This window comes from Callithrix jacchus, chromosome 5, assembly GCF_049354715.1.
Source record: "Callithrix jacchus isolate 240 chromosome 5, calJac240_pri, whole genome shotgun sequence".
NCBI lineage: Eukaryota > Metazoa > Chordata > Mammalia > Primates > Cebidae > Callithrix > Callithrix jacchus.
The window spans coordinates 5238426-5251825 of NC_133506.1; the positions used below are offsets into that span (position 1 = coordinate 5238426).

At 48.8% G+C, this 13400-nt stretch overlaps 1 protein-coding gene across 10 annotated transcripts in view; it reads right to left on the minus strand.

Annotated features, from left to right (window-relative positions):
* Nucleotides 1-5542: 5542 nt before the first annotated feature.
* The window catches only part of RALY (RALY heterogeneous nuclear ribonucleoprotein), an 82848-nt gene continuing 74990 nt past the window's right edge, over nt 5543-13400 (minus strand). For 4 of the 10 annotated variants that reach the window (XR_013535027.1, XR_013535031.1, XR_013535030.1 and 1 more), the window contains 7 exons: nt 12375-12447; nt 12155-12202; nt 9963-10129; nt 9230-9343; nt 8217-9035; nt 7229-7277; nt 5543-5915 (listed from right to left, as the gene is read on the minus strand). Coding sequence is in view for 4 of the 10 variants with exons in the window: in XM_002747267.6 (XP_002747313.1) it covers nt 7233-7277; nt 8809-9035; nt 9230-9343; nt 9963-10129; nt 12155-12202; nt 12375-12447 (674 nt within the window). In the remaining 6 variants the exon portion in view is untranslated. The remainder of the gene's footprint in view (nt 5916-7228; nt 7278-8216; nt 9036-9229; nt 9344-9962; nt 10130-12154; nt 12203-12374; nt 12448-13400) is intronic. The other 6 variants (XM_002747267.6, XM_008995508.5, XR_013535028.1 and 3 more) reach the window with 3 other exon arrangements.

The window sequence follows — 13400 nt, forward strand, 5'->3', positions numbered from 1 at the left end:
AGCCATTTCCCTTCCCCACTTCTCGAGATACATAAAGTAGACACAGATTCCCACGCAAGTGTGGTGGGACCTTGAGACTTGGGAGGACTGCCATTTTCAGTGTCCAGGGAATGACTCCATAGATTGGAATTCTTTTCCATATGTTAGGATGTCCCATATGTGAGGATGGTTGCTACTACCTCACTGCCAAGCCCTCCTCCAGCTGTTACCACATGAGGGAATACAAGGTGCTAGGTACCCTCCTTCCTCATTGGCCACTAAGAGGTCTTAGAAACATAACCTGTAAATGTGTCCTGTAACTGGTACACTAAGATCCTAGTTGAGCATCTCTGTTGGTGAGGAATTTGAGGAAGCAATGTGTGTGCGATTCAGGGAACTACTCCAAGAGGAGGAGTCCAAACGGATGCTAGAGGAAGCTTTCCTTTTTCCTAGCCAACTTGTGTTCTGGGTTTGAAAAAAAACCCACCACAAATGCTTTTCTATTTTCTGATTTAAAATAGAAATCAGAATTTTGAATATAACCATGAGAAACCAAGAACTGCTGCTTGTGTGGTGCTCTGCTTCCTGCGGATTTGGCTGGAAGGGGATTCTCCACTGGCACACAGAGGAGAAGGCCACCTTACATGTCTGCCGTGATCTGCCTTGCTCTCACTTGCTGAGGATAATGGCATACACACTGCTTCTCGCTTTCTTGTTGCCAGACTTCTTACTGAGCAGCCCAGGAGCAGGCACTCAGACCGGAATGTCTTGACCATGTTGTTTTTAATCACTGTGACCTTTAAAGTACAGGCCAAGTGTTGTCAAATACCTTGGCTGAAACAGTGGAGGGTGGTGGGTAAAGCAATAGAGGGTGCTTTCTCCCTCAACCAGTAGTTCCCCCTGAGGGAACCACACACTGGCTGAGCTGCCACCAACTGCCACGATGAATCTAACTGTTGTTTATGCCCCTATTTTCCTTTTTTTGTATCTATACCCACACAATTCCCAATGTTGGATGTTTCTGCGTGAATAAAGCAAGGATTGGTGCCTCTTGTGTAATTAGCACTCCATTGCTTTTGTGTATGTATGTGTGTTTTGTTTCTTAGTGGGACCCCTTAGGGGAAGGAATGATATTTTTCAGTTTGGTAACAGGTTGACAAATAGATTGGTAAATTCAACCTGTTTTTAACTTCATTCTTGAAGCAGATTCTCAGTACTGATCCAGCCCCTTTAAGGTAGTCCAGTTGAGATAACTGACTAAATTGGATTGAAAACCCATGAAAAATGATGGGTTGCTCTATGTTACTCATACAAAGTAGCATCAACCTCTTTGGTCTGTACAATCTCTCACCAGCCAAAGGAACTTTGCAATGTGGTGATAAAGCAAAGGCAATCAAGTTTCTTATCAAGAGCCACTCTCTAGTTTTGGAAGAGAACCAGACCATCATTTCCAAATTGTCTTAGGAAACAATGTTGAGGACTGTTCTTATGCAAAGGAAAGGAAGGGGGTTTTCATGGTAAAGTCAAAGTAAGCAGGTTTCATAACTACCTGAGAAGTCTTTAATGTGGTGATGTGCATTTCTTTTTCCTGTTTTTTTGAGACAGAGTCTTGCTCTGTTGCCCAGGCTGGAGTGCAGTGGCAAGATCTGAGGTCACTGCAACCTCTGCCTCCCAGGTTCAGGTGATTCTCCTGCCTTAGCCTCCCGAGTAGCCGGGATTACAGGCACCTGCCACCACGCCCAGCTAATTTTTGTGTTTTTAGTAGAGGTGGGGTTTCACCATGTTGAGACTTGGGAGGGCTGACTCCATGTTGGCTGGGCTGCTCTCGAACTCCTGACCTCAAGTGATGCACCCGCCTTGGCCTCCCAACATGCTGGGATTACAGGCAAGAGCCGCTGCACCTGGCTAGTGATGCACATTTTCATCAGCACACAGAAAACATGCAGTTGTAGCTCTACTTTTTAGAAAATCTTGATTCCATGCCCCTCACCCTCACCTACAGAAAACTTTGTAAAGCTTTTCCTAAGGTGTCTTCCTGGCTCACTCCCACACTTCGTCAGGTCCCTGCCCAAAATAAGACAGTTTCTCCAGCACACCGTGATGTTCAGTGTTGAGAGCAGACACTTCTTTTGTTCACTCATGTATCCCCAATACTGGGAGCAGGCAATGCCTAGAGTTGTAGGTGATAGGTATTTGAATCAGTTTCTTTAAAGGGAGTATGAAATACACAGAATTTTGTGCTCCTCTCCCCTCACCTGACAAACGTGTTATAGGGTAAGTTCTGCAGAAAAAGTGCTATGTAATGTCAGGTCCCAGCTATGCACCTGGCCTTCCCCTTCCAGATATTTGGTCTGACAATGCTGAGGTTTTACAATTGAACAGAACATAACATTCACTTTTGCAATGTGTTCTTAGAAGGGCTTTGTAGCATGTGAGCTGGTCTTCGATTGGGAAGATGAAATTATAACTTAAAATATTAAGTTCCCATAATCTAACACCATATAACTTTTTAGTATCAAGATCATTTTTCCAAGTTATTACAGGCTTCGTTATTTTAAAAGACTATGTAAGACTCAATCCATATTATGCTATAGCTTGTTAAATCAGTAACCTAATGGCAAGTGCTTGCTAATTCTTGATGATGCCAAGCATGGGTTTTGAGCAGTCCGCAGTGGCAGTCCTCCAATGCTACTGATTATTATTATCCTGTTTCTCAGCTATAAAATGGGGAAGGTAACGGTAAGGTAGAATTTCTAACCCAGGCCTGCTTGTCACATAGAATTATTTTCCTTTTATTGGGCTGAATTTCCAGGGTGTTATTTCAGGGTCAGGATTGATTGCCTGAGCTCAGGCGTTCAAGACCAGCCTGGGCAACATGGTGAAACCCCATCTGTACCAAAATTACAAAAAAAACTAGCCAGGTGTGGTGGCAGATGCTTGTGGTCTCAGCTACTCAGGAGGCTGAGGTGGGAGGATTGCTTGAGCCTGGGGAGGCAGAGGTTGCAGTGAGCAGAGACTGTACCACTGCACTCCAACCTGAATGACTGAGACCTCCCATCTCAAAAAAAAATGTGTGTGTGTATGTGTGTGTGTAACACAGTAATTAGATGGTAAGATCTATAATGGAAGTAGCACATGGGAGGGCAGTTCTAATTCAGGCCAGGAAAGGTTCTTTGAGCAGGCAACTTCTGAGCTGTTACAAAAGATGATAAGGGTTAGCCAGTGGTGGGGAGGGGGAAGACAGATGAGATAGAGAGAACAGCCTGTGTAAAGGCACAAGCAGAGACAGCACAGGTCTTACCACAATTTATTCCATGTGGCTTGAGACTAGGAGGCAGATTGCGGGAGGGGAGGTATTGAGAAGGGGGATGGTGATAAAGAGGACAGCCGAGTTGGAAGAGCAGCAAGGAGACTAGTTAAGAGGTTATTGCAAAAGTCCAAGTAAGATGCAGAAAAGGCCTAAGGTACCAGGGAAAAATTAATACAGAGAGGGATGAGTGGAGGGGTTGACACAGTAAGTGGGGACTCAACAGGTCCTTGTGGACATCCAAGTACAGTTATGAAATGGGCATCTGTACCCACTCCCCGGTGTTCTTGAGGGGAGGAAATGAGTTAAGAGATGAAGATCATGGAGCTGTGAGTGGAGTCTGAAGCCATGGATGAGGTCATCCAGGGAGTGAGCACAGAGAAAGAAAAGAGGGTAGACAGATGGAGGCATACAGGAAGAGTTAGCAAGGGAAACGAGTGCTCAGAGGAGAGCCGGGAGAGACTTGTCACAAAAAAACAAGAGGAATTTCAGAGTTGTTTATTACAACAGGGTCAGGGAAGGTTTGTATCCTGCCTCTGCCTCCTTCAAGTGACATGATCTTGGGCGAATTAGTCAATCCCAAATTTCAGTTTCCCAATCGTGAGGAATAAATAATGTAATCTGTGTAAAGAACTTAGAAGGGAACCCAGTAAATGCTACATATATGCGTGCGCACGCGCGCTCTCTCTCTCTCTCTTTCTGTAGAGCCCAATTCTGCAGAGGTGGAATACAATTAAGAACACAAAGGTGGCTGAGCGCGGCAGCTCACATCTGTAATCCCAGCACCGTGGGAGGCTGAGGCAAGAGGATCGCTTGAGCCCAGGAGTTTGAACAGACTGGGCAACATAGGGAAACTCCCATCTCTACAAATAATTTAAAAATTAGCTGCAAAGTCTGAGCACTGTCCAAAGCCTCTACCCTCTGCCAAAGCCCAGGGGGAAGCTTCCTTGGAGGCTGTAGACCTGGTTGGTTTGAAACTGGGAGTTTTCAATAAGGATTCCAGTGGATCTGCAAACTTTGAGGAACATGTAAAGATGGAGGGAAAACCTAAAACCCTTTCTGATGATGGGGTTGAATTTCCTGACTTGTGGGAAGGCTTCCAGAGGAGAGAACAAGTGATTCAAGAGCAGTTGGAGGGTCTGGGATACTTCTCAGAGGTGGCAACACCACAGCAGCAGCTTTGTGCTGAGCAGCTATTTCCCAGGTAGAGAAAGTAGCCAGGCCTGCAACAAAGCCTGTTTCTGGGTGCTGCCCTCCCACAGCTCCATACCAACAAAACCAGCCTAAGTGGCCACATTTGAATCCTGCAGTTCATTGGACCAGGGTGGGTACTTGTAACGTATGGGTGATTAGGGGAAAAAAGTTGCAATGGCAGTTGATTCTCTCTTGGGAACTTGAACATGGGGACAATGGATCCATTCATTGTTGGGAATAAAGGGGGAAGGAGGTGACATTAGCAGTACACAATGTGCATGTATAAGCTGTGAAGCAGCAGAGGTTTGAATAAACCCAGCCAACTGTTAGAGAACGAATGTCTAAACGGGTGGCCTAAGACAGGGGCAGACAGGCTGTGTGTATCCTGATGCAAACTTCCTACTGCTTGCTATCACTGGAGTGAAGTTCTATTCCTTGCTACCAAACCTGCCCAGAGTGAAGAACTTGTGTGTTTTGTGAGGCTGAGATGTAGTTTGTGGTGGGAGGTGGGAGTGGGGGCAGAAGTGGTAAGAAGAAACAGCAGAGGCCAGAGTAAGCAGGATCTTATACCCCACATTCAGGAGGTGAGATTTTTGTCCTGATGATGAAGAGGGAGTAAAGGGATTTTAGGCAGAGAAGGATTGCATGGCTGCTAGGAGATGGTATAGGGCAGAAGCAGGAGATTGGGAGGCTGGTGGGAGGACAAAGCCCAAGTGAAAAAAAATTAGTGTCCTAAGCCAGAAGAGAGAAGGTAGAGTATGACAGATTCTAGAATCCTTTTAAGAGCTGGGAAAGACCAGACTTAGTGAGCAGCTGGGGAAAGAGATAAGATTTTAACCTATGGAGTAAACCAAGTGGGTCACAACTGCTTGACAATTGAGCAAGCTGCTCAAGGGCCAGCATATTCAACCCTTCCCAGTGGTCCCACTGGCCATTTTAATCACCACTAAGGACACTAAGGTCCAAATGGGTCAGTATTAGGAACCCAAGACCGGCTTTGGGTGGGCAGAAGGGCCAGGGTATCTTCCTGAGAAAACACAAACCATCCCATCTCAGAGCAGGTTGGGATCCAATCTCTTTATTGTCAGGGTCCCCTCCCTGTATTCCACCCCACCCCCACCCTACCCCCGCCAAACCTATAGAAAAACCCCAAGCCTGGGAGTGTCCTGGGGAGAGGAGGCAGAGTGTGGGGAAACCCCTGTGCTCTACCCTCTGGCCTGGGCAGGGCAGACAGGGAGGGTTCATGGGGAAGGAGTAGGCCAGTAACTCCACCTGCAGAGGACACAGCACTGGCTGGGATGCGTTGGGGGAGGAGGCGCCTGCTGCCAGCTTTCCTCTGGTACCCGCTGGGGGGTGGCATCCAGGGTTGGGTGCCCGACTTGAGGCCTAGAGCAGTGGTGCCCTTCTCCTGCTGGTGGCCATTGCTCCTGTCAGGCTGAGGAAGAGAGAGACAAAGAAGAGACTAAGGCTGAGAGAAAGAGACCCTGGTGCTCTTGATAACAGGGGTAGGGAAGAAAGAGTGGAATGATGTCTGCAGACAGAGATTCTTGCACTCTGGCTGTGGCCTCATCATTTCTGGCCACGTAACCTTGGGCAAGTCTCATCTATTCTCTGAACCTCCGGTTTCCTCACCTGAGCCCATGTAACACACCTGTGAATTATTTTAACAAGATTTAGTAAGCCCCAGGCACAAAGAGGTGTGGCAGGATGGCTGGATATGGAGGTTTGTTTGCCTCCCAGGGAAAACAAATCAAAAAGTTCCAAGAGGAAGATTACATAGGTGGGATTTTCTAAAGCTGTTCTGGAAGCCTTTGCTGGTGGGATCTTACTACAGCATAAATGTGTCATCTATCCAGACACCCCTTTCTCCACCCAAGCCACCCCAAGGGAAAGGGTCAGAGAGTAGGCAGAGCTAGGTTCCACCTGGCTTTCCTTTAAGGTAGAGCAGAGTAGGTGGTGAACAGTGGCCAGAGAGTGGGCTTTGAAGCCACACAACTGGGCTGAAATCCAGGCTCCATCAATTACTACCTTATCTCCCTGCACCCTTTAGTGTCTGTTTCCACATCTGTTATATTGGTACAATCATAAGCTTGTGGGATTGAAGATGAAATCAGATAAAGCAGGGGCGGCTCCTGTCACACAGGGCATTTCCTCCCTATGAAAAAATCAAGTCCCATCATACGGCCCTTCACAATCAACACCCTCTGCTAATAAGCAGAGTCCTTTACCAACTAGGAGGGCACTGGAGCCAAAGGAGGCTCTTGGCCTCACCATATACCAAAGACTGTCACAGCTCTGTAGGGCTAAGGCCATTCCTCTGTTGTGAAACTCTTCTCTCTCAATAACTAGCAGGCAGGCTCAGCTACACATCATCTCTTCCATGACCTGGCTTTACTCTATAGTTATCCTGCTCATACTAGGTGGTAACGGCTTATACCCTCCTCTACTAGACTACGAGCTCCTCAAGGGTAGAGACAGGCAACATGGCTGAGTGTGCTGAAAGAAGGAACCCTTGGTAGGTGGGACTGGCTGGCCCATCTATGGTACCTGTTTCCTCAGCCTGGGAAGCCCCAGGCATGAAGGGATGTGATGGGATGGCTAGATATGGAGGGGACTTCATTCTTGGGCACAGTCAGTGCTACCTGGCCAGCTATGCTTCATGACACTTCCTGCCCAACCCAGGGAAAAGGCACAACCTCCACTTCACTGCCTCCCCACCCCCTGCCCATCAGGACAGGATCCTTGTACCTGCTTACTGCAAGGCCCCATCATCCGCATCTGTGTCCTGGCTGTGTTCCTGATGAGGAGGTAAGAGAGATCACACATCACTCATTGCCAGCTCCAAGTCCTGCCCTGAGCCATTTGTCCAGAAAGATTTCAGGGCCCAGAGAGCATCTAGACGACATAGTCAGAAAGAGGCAGAAAGAGCCAAGGGGAATGACTATGGGACCAGCCAACAAAGCTGGCTTGGGAACTTGGGAGGGTGGTCTAAGGGCCCCACAGAAAAGAGACAGGCCAGTCAAGGGAGTTCTAGGAGTAGAGGAGGCCCATTTCTGTACATAGGAGAGCTTGCACTGGAGAAGGCTGAAAGCCTTATAGACTGGTGAGCTCCCCATCTTTGGGGGGACATCTAAACCTTTCTCTTTTTTTTGAGACAGAGTTTTGCTCTCGTTGCCCAGGCTGGAGTGCAATGGTGCGATCTTGGTTCACCACAACCTCTGTCTCTGGGGTTTAAGCGATTCTCCTGCCTCTGCCTCCTGAGTAGCTGGAATTATAGGCATGTGCCCCCAGGCCCAGCTAATTTTATATTTTTAGTAGAGACAGGGTTTCTCCATGTTGGGCAGGATGGTCTTGAACTCCTGACCTCAGGTGATCTGCCCACCTCAGCCTCCCAAAATGCTGGGATTATAGGCGTAAGCCACCGGGCCTGGCCCATCTAAGTCTTTGTTAGGGCCTTTATGGACACTGCTATGCCTGAGAAAGTAAAAAAAATATGGCTAGGCTCAAAAGAGAGATGAGCTAGGCATAAGGGAGACCTCTTAATTGTCATGGCCATGAGCCTATCTGTTCTCACGACAGAACCCAGTAGGGCTGAAAAGAGAAAGCTGCAGACCCAGTAAGTCAGTCTGGGCTCCAACCCTGGCTCAGTCCCTATAAGCTGAAGCCTGAGCACGTCACTGAGCCTCTCTGAGCCTTAGTTTCCTCACAGGGTAAAATGTGGGAATGGAATACTTGCATGGTACAAGGCTCCTGTTAAGATTATGTGAAGTTGAGAGTATGGTCTGGGTCTGGTGCTCAATGAGAGTTCGTTAAGTAAACAAGCAGCAAGTGTACAACCCGTATCCCACAAACTCAGTTTGGTCTACCCTCCCTTCAACATAAGCTGCTTGTCAAATGGCCTCCCAGCTTCAACCTGAATAGTTCTAGTAATAGGAGGGGAGCTAACCCCCTTATGAGACAGCTTGCTTCATGCTTGAGCAGCAATGGCTTTTAGAAAATCCTCATGTGGAGGTGATACCCACCTCCCTGCTGTGGCCTCCCCGAGCCTCCCCAGCCCTGTTCGGAAGCTCTGCAGGCTGTGTGTGCTCCCTTAAGTCCGAATCTCCCCTTCTCCAACTTGTGGAAAATGAAGGGCAGAATGCACCTAGGCTTGGGAGATGTCTGCCCTAGGCAATCAGTGGGACTTCTGATGGTGTCTGAGATGGCAAGTGCCCCCTGCTCATTCTTAGAACCCCTGGAAAGGAGAGAAGGGGGAGTTCACAGTGGAGGCAAGCAGCTAGTGTTGGAGTGCAGTCGAGTCCCAGTCGTGCTCCTATCCAGGCCCTCACCAGCTCTTCCTCACTATGTGTCAGCAGCCCCTCCTCATCGCCGTCGTCTCGAGTCCGTGCTTCTCCCTGGGGCAGGCCTGCCTCAGAAGTTGTGTTCTCTTGGGGGACTGGTGGCCGGCTGCTGCCACTGCCACCGCCACCGCCGCCGCCGCCGCCACCGCCGCCACCACCGCTACCGCCGCTGCCGCCACCGCCGCCGCCGCCACCATCACCCTTCTTCTTGCCATCTTAAAGGGAAGGGGTGGAGGAGAGGGGAATAAAACTCAGCCTGGGACAGCTGCCTAGGGCAGCACCTTAGCGGAAGCCAGCCTCAGCATGGATCTGCAGGGTCACTCTAGCTTCTCTCTCCCATGTACTATCCTCCCCATGCTCTGGCCTGTGCCCTGGTCATGGAGGTAGGCAAGAATCCTCAGAGGCTGACCTGGATTTGCCTTTTGCTCCGCAGCAATCTGCTCCAAGCGGCTCAGCAGGGCGTCGATATTGGACTTGATCTGTGTCAGCTCCGTCTTGATGGCCTGAAGCTCACTGCTCTTTACTGAAAGTTGGGGGGAGACAGGGCTGTTACCTAGGAGGCTGAAGGCCTGACACTAGCACAAAACCTCAGCCCTGTTCTTTCAACTAGGAAGGCAGTTGTTTTTTGTTTTTTTTTTCCCCTACTCACGAAAAAGGCCTCACACTTCTGAACCTGGCTATCTTGTCTCCCAATCTCTCAGCTCTGAAAGGAACAGAGGACAGATTGGAGCACAGGTGTGTATGTGTGGAGTGCTCTTCTGTGTGCACTTGAGCAAGAACATGTGTCTTTCGCAGTCTGAATTCCTGGGTGCTAAGTCAAGCAGTATGTGTACAATGGAGTGAATGTGGAGTAGTGGGCCTGTGTAGACCTGTCCTTATCCTTGCTAGAGGAAAGATGACACTATCTCCTCACTGGGCACCATATCCCAGCACTGGACTCTTTGTGCCCACCACCCCTTCCTCCTAAAACATCAGCTGTTTCCTCTTAGAAATGCATGAAAATACTCACTTGGCTGTGTTAGAGCAGCAGAACTGTGGAAGATTTGTTCTTTTATCTATTTTCCAATGTATAACAATGTGATTCTATTATATTGCTAATGATAAAAATGCAAATTACTTAGGAAGATGATAGAGTCACTCACACTTGATCTTGGCTGAGCTGGTGGTGATGGCTGTGGAGCGGGCAAAGAGCTTGACAGGTATGTTAGTTTTGACACGCCGGACCAAAGGAACTGTGACCCGGGGTCGCTTCACAGGGACTGCCCTGGGCACTGGCACGGGTGACAGACGGCCCCGGTAGTCGAAGAGCCTGTGAGGGCAGATGGGCCAGAGGCTGCAGCATGGCTTGTGGCCACCAGGGGGTATTGCAGCTCCAGCTCCAAATGTGTGCGGCAGCTGAGGGGCTGCGAGGCCTGCACTACACACCTCTGCCTGCTCCCTCCAAGCCCTGGAGTGAAGAGGGCTTTCTGGACCCTGATGGCTGCTGGGATTCTCACTACATCCACCTCTCAAACCAGCCCGGAGAAATAAGGGCAGGCAAGGCAGCAGGTAGTGGTTATACCCCATTCAAAAGAGGAGACATTCCTAGATCCCCCAATACCCAGGCCTGCTCTATTACATGACCCGGTTTGTGCTTGGTCAACTGTCACCCCAATCTCTGCTCAGAGTCTGCAGATCTCGAAACAGCACAAATCCCCAGCTAGGAATAAGAGCAGTATCGGAATGGGGTCAACTGAGCCTGCCTGAGCCTCAGTTTCCCCATATGCCAAATGAGGACGGCTACCCAAATTCACTGTCCACCCAAGGGCACAGCATAAAAGAATTCAGTTAAAAACACACTTTAAAAGGAGTAATAGATGAAAGGTTAGGGTACTGAGACACTCAACTCACGAGCCCATGACCTCAGAGGGGTAAGACTGAACTCTAAGCCCTTTCCTGACTCGACCTTCTTAATCACCACACCCTTCGTGCTCCATTCCAGAGACAAAGGGCAGAGGCCTGGTAGAATATCAAGGTTGGACAGCTCAATCAGAGCCCCCCAGGGCTCCCAGGCTGTGTGCTGCCCCCCAACCAAAGTCATCGCCCAGCCTTCTCCAGGAGGGCTTCTTTTCCAACTGACTAGGCAGAAACAGCAGGCTGAGAAGCAGTCTTTCTCACATCTGTTGCTATCACCTTTTTCAGGGCACTGCAGCCCTAGGGGGTATACTTTGGATCACCTTTCCTGACAACAGCCAGAAAATCTGCCATCACTGGGCAAAAACCCCATTCCTTGGTGTTCCTTTGTTCAGGGAGCCCTCTCTGGAGGTGGTGAGGGCTGCGGATGGAGAATCTCTGGGAATGAATCCAATCCCAGACCCTGCATTTCTGCCCCACCAAGGGGAGGGGACGGCTCTGGCCTTGGTCAGAATCACTGAACCACAGAATCCCAGAGTTGGAGGAAGCCAGAGAGATCACTTGGTGCAAGCCCATTTACAAACTGGGAAGGAAATTTGCCCAAGGTTACATAATCCATTCATCGGCAGAGCAGAGATTAGCACCTACATTTTCTGACTCCCAGTCTAAGGCACTTTTCACACTATAACCACTGTCTCCTGAAACCATTTGGGGGAGTAGGGGAACAACTGATGCTCAGAGGTACTATTCTTGGGCTGCCCGGGGTGGGTTAAGCTATAGGGAGGGAGAGAAGCAGAAGCAGAAGCAGGGAGGAGGAGAGATTTATGTTAGTCCCCACCATGATTTCTACTCAAGAATATGGCTAGTTCTGTCGTAGCTGGAGCCCATAGCCTCAGGGCTAGAGTCTGGGTAGGGCTTGGGAGTGGAGAGTAGGCCACAGCCTCTAAGGGACTAATTAGACTTACAAATGGCTGCTGACCTCTTGTCTCTAAATATAAACCCAAGAGGCTTAGAGCTCTGGGGTTCCTACCAGCTGCCTGGGTACCTCACAGAGGGAAAAACTCAAACTCCCTGCTGAACCGCAAGTTCAGCACTGTAATACACAACCAGTGCTGAACCCTGCTGTGTACTACAACTGGTCACATTTATATAGCTCTTGGCTGTACAATCTCCTTGAATCTCACCCGAGGACAAGGAGGAGAAAGCACAGTTAGCATGGTAGACAGTGCGGTATGGGGTAGGAGCTCTGGCCTGGGCACCTACAGAATAGGACCCCAGTCTCAGCTCTGCCACTGACTGGTGGAGCAACCCTGGGCAAATGCCTGGCCATACCTCTGGGCTTTGGTTCTCACTTGGAGAACTGAGTGGGCTGCATCAACAATCTCTCAGGACCCTTCCAGCTTGGCTGTTTCACGCCTGGGCACGCCCCTCCCCTGCTCACCTGTCGTAGAAGTCGTCCCGGTAGTAATCATAGTCAAAGATGTAGCCACTGGGGAAACAAAGGGGAGAGGGCTGGAGCTTAGGGACGGCCACTCAGCCCACTCTCCACAGGCCCTCATCTCCAAACACCTCCCCAAGTTCTAGACTCAGCACGCTGTCACACCAACATTTACTCCCTCAGTGGAAAGAGGGAGACATCCCACCCAGACAGACTGCCCCACCTGTATATGGCAGATGCCGCTCTCTTTAGTCCCTTGGGTCTGTCAGGCTTAGGCTCTCCAGCCATGTTGATGTCTGTGTAGAGAGAAAGGCAGAGTTGGAATGCTGGCATGACAGTAGTGTGCCCACACACACCACCCTATTGTACACACATAACAATTCATGTGTTTACATGATCTACACATAGATTCATGGATTTTGCTTATATTGCCAGCAAAGGTCTTCATACATCTAGTCTTCAAACATTAGACTCCTATCCAGTTATCACATGGATATGCCTGTTTACATGTCCACTTTCAGATACATCCATGCATGCTCACAAATGTGTCACACAGACACCCACACTATGTAGAGTATTCCTATATGCATTTTCAAATACACTCATGTAAATGCGTAATACATCAGGTACATGGGAACACACACATAGAGCCACCCTCACACACACGTTTACATATCCAGGTAAGAAAGTCACACACAAGTAACATGTACTCTCAAGTACACTCAGTATACACAACTGCCCACATGCAAGAGAGCGAATGCACATTCACACGGATGTTCTATCATACACCTTCATGCCTAGAATGGTGCTTAGTGCATGAAAAGGTCTCAATAAGTATTTTGTAAATGAATATATGCATATCTGCAATACATTCAAAGTATATTCTCTCAAACACACTACACCTGTACATACAAAGGTATGCATCCACATATCTCCACATGTTCAGTCACATCCATATACTTCTTATTCAGGAAAAAACACATACAGACATCCCTTTTCAAACATACACATATACACAGAAGTGCACACACACAAATGCTGGACATACTTCAAGACAGACCACTAGAATAGTCATATCACATGGACATGACACAAAAGCCAAGGGTATTTGCTTTGTCTTGTGCTCCCAGCCCCTCCTGCTCGCTCTCAGAAAGGGTTCTAACCTAAGTCATCTGTACCTGGTGTAACAGGCCACTCTATTTTCTTTCTCTGGAGAATCTGCATTTTAACTGGAGCTGTAAAGCCTGTC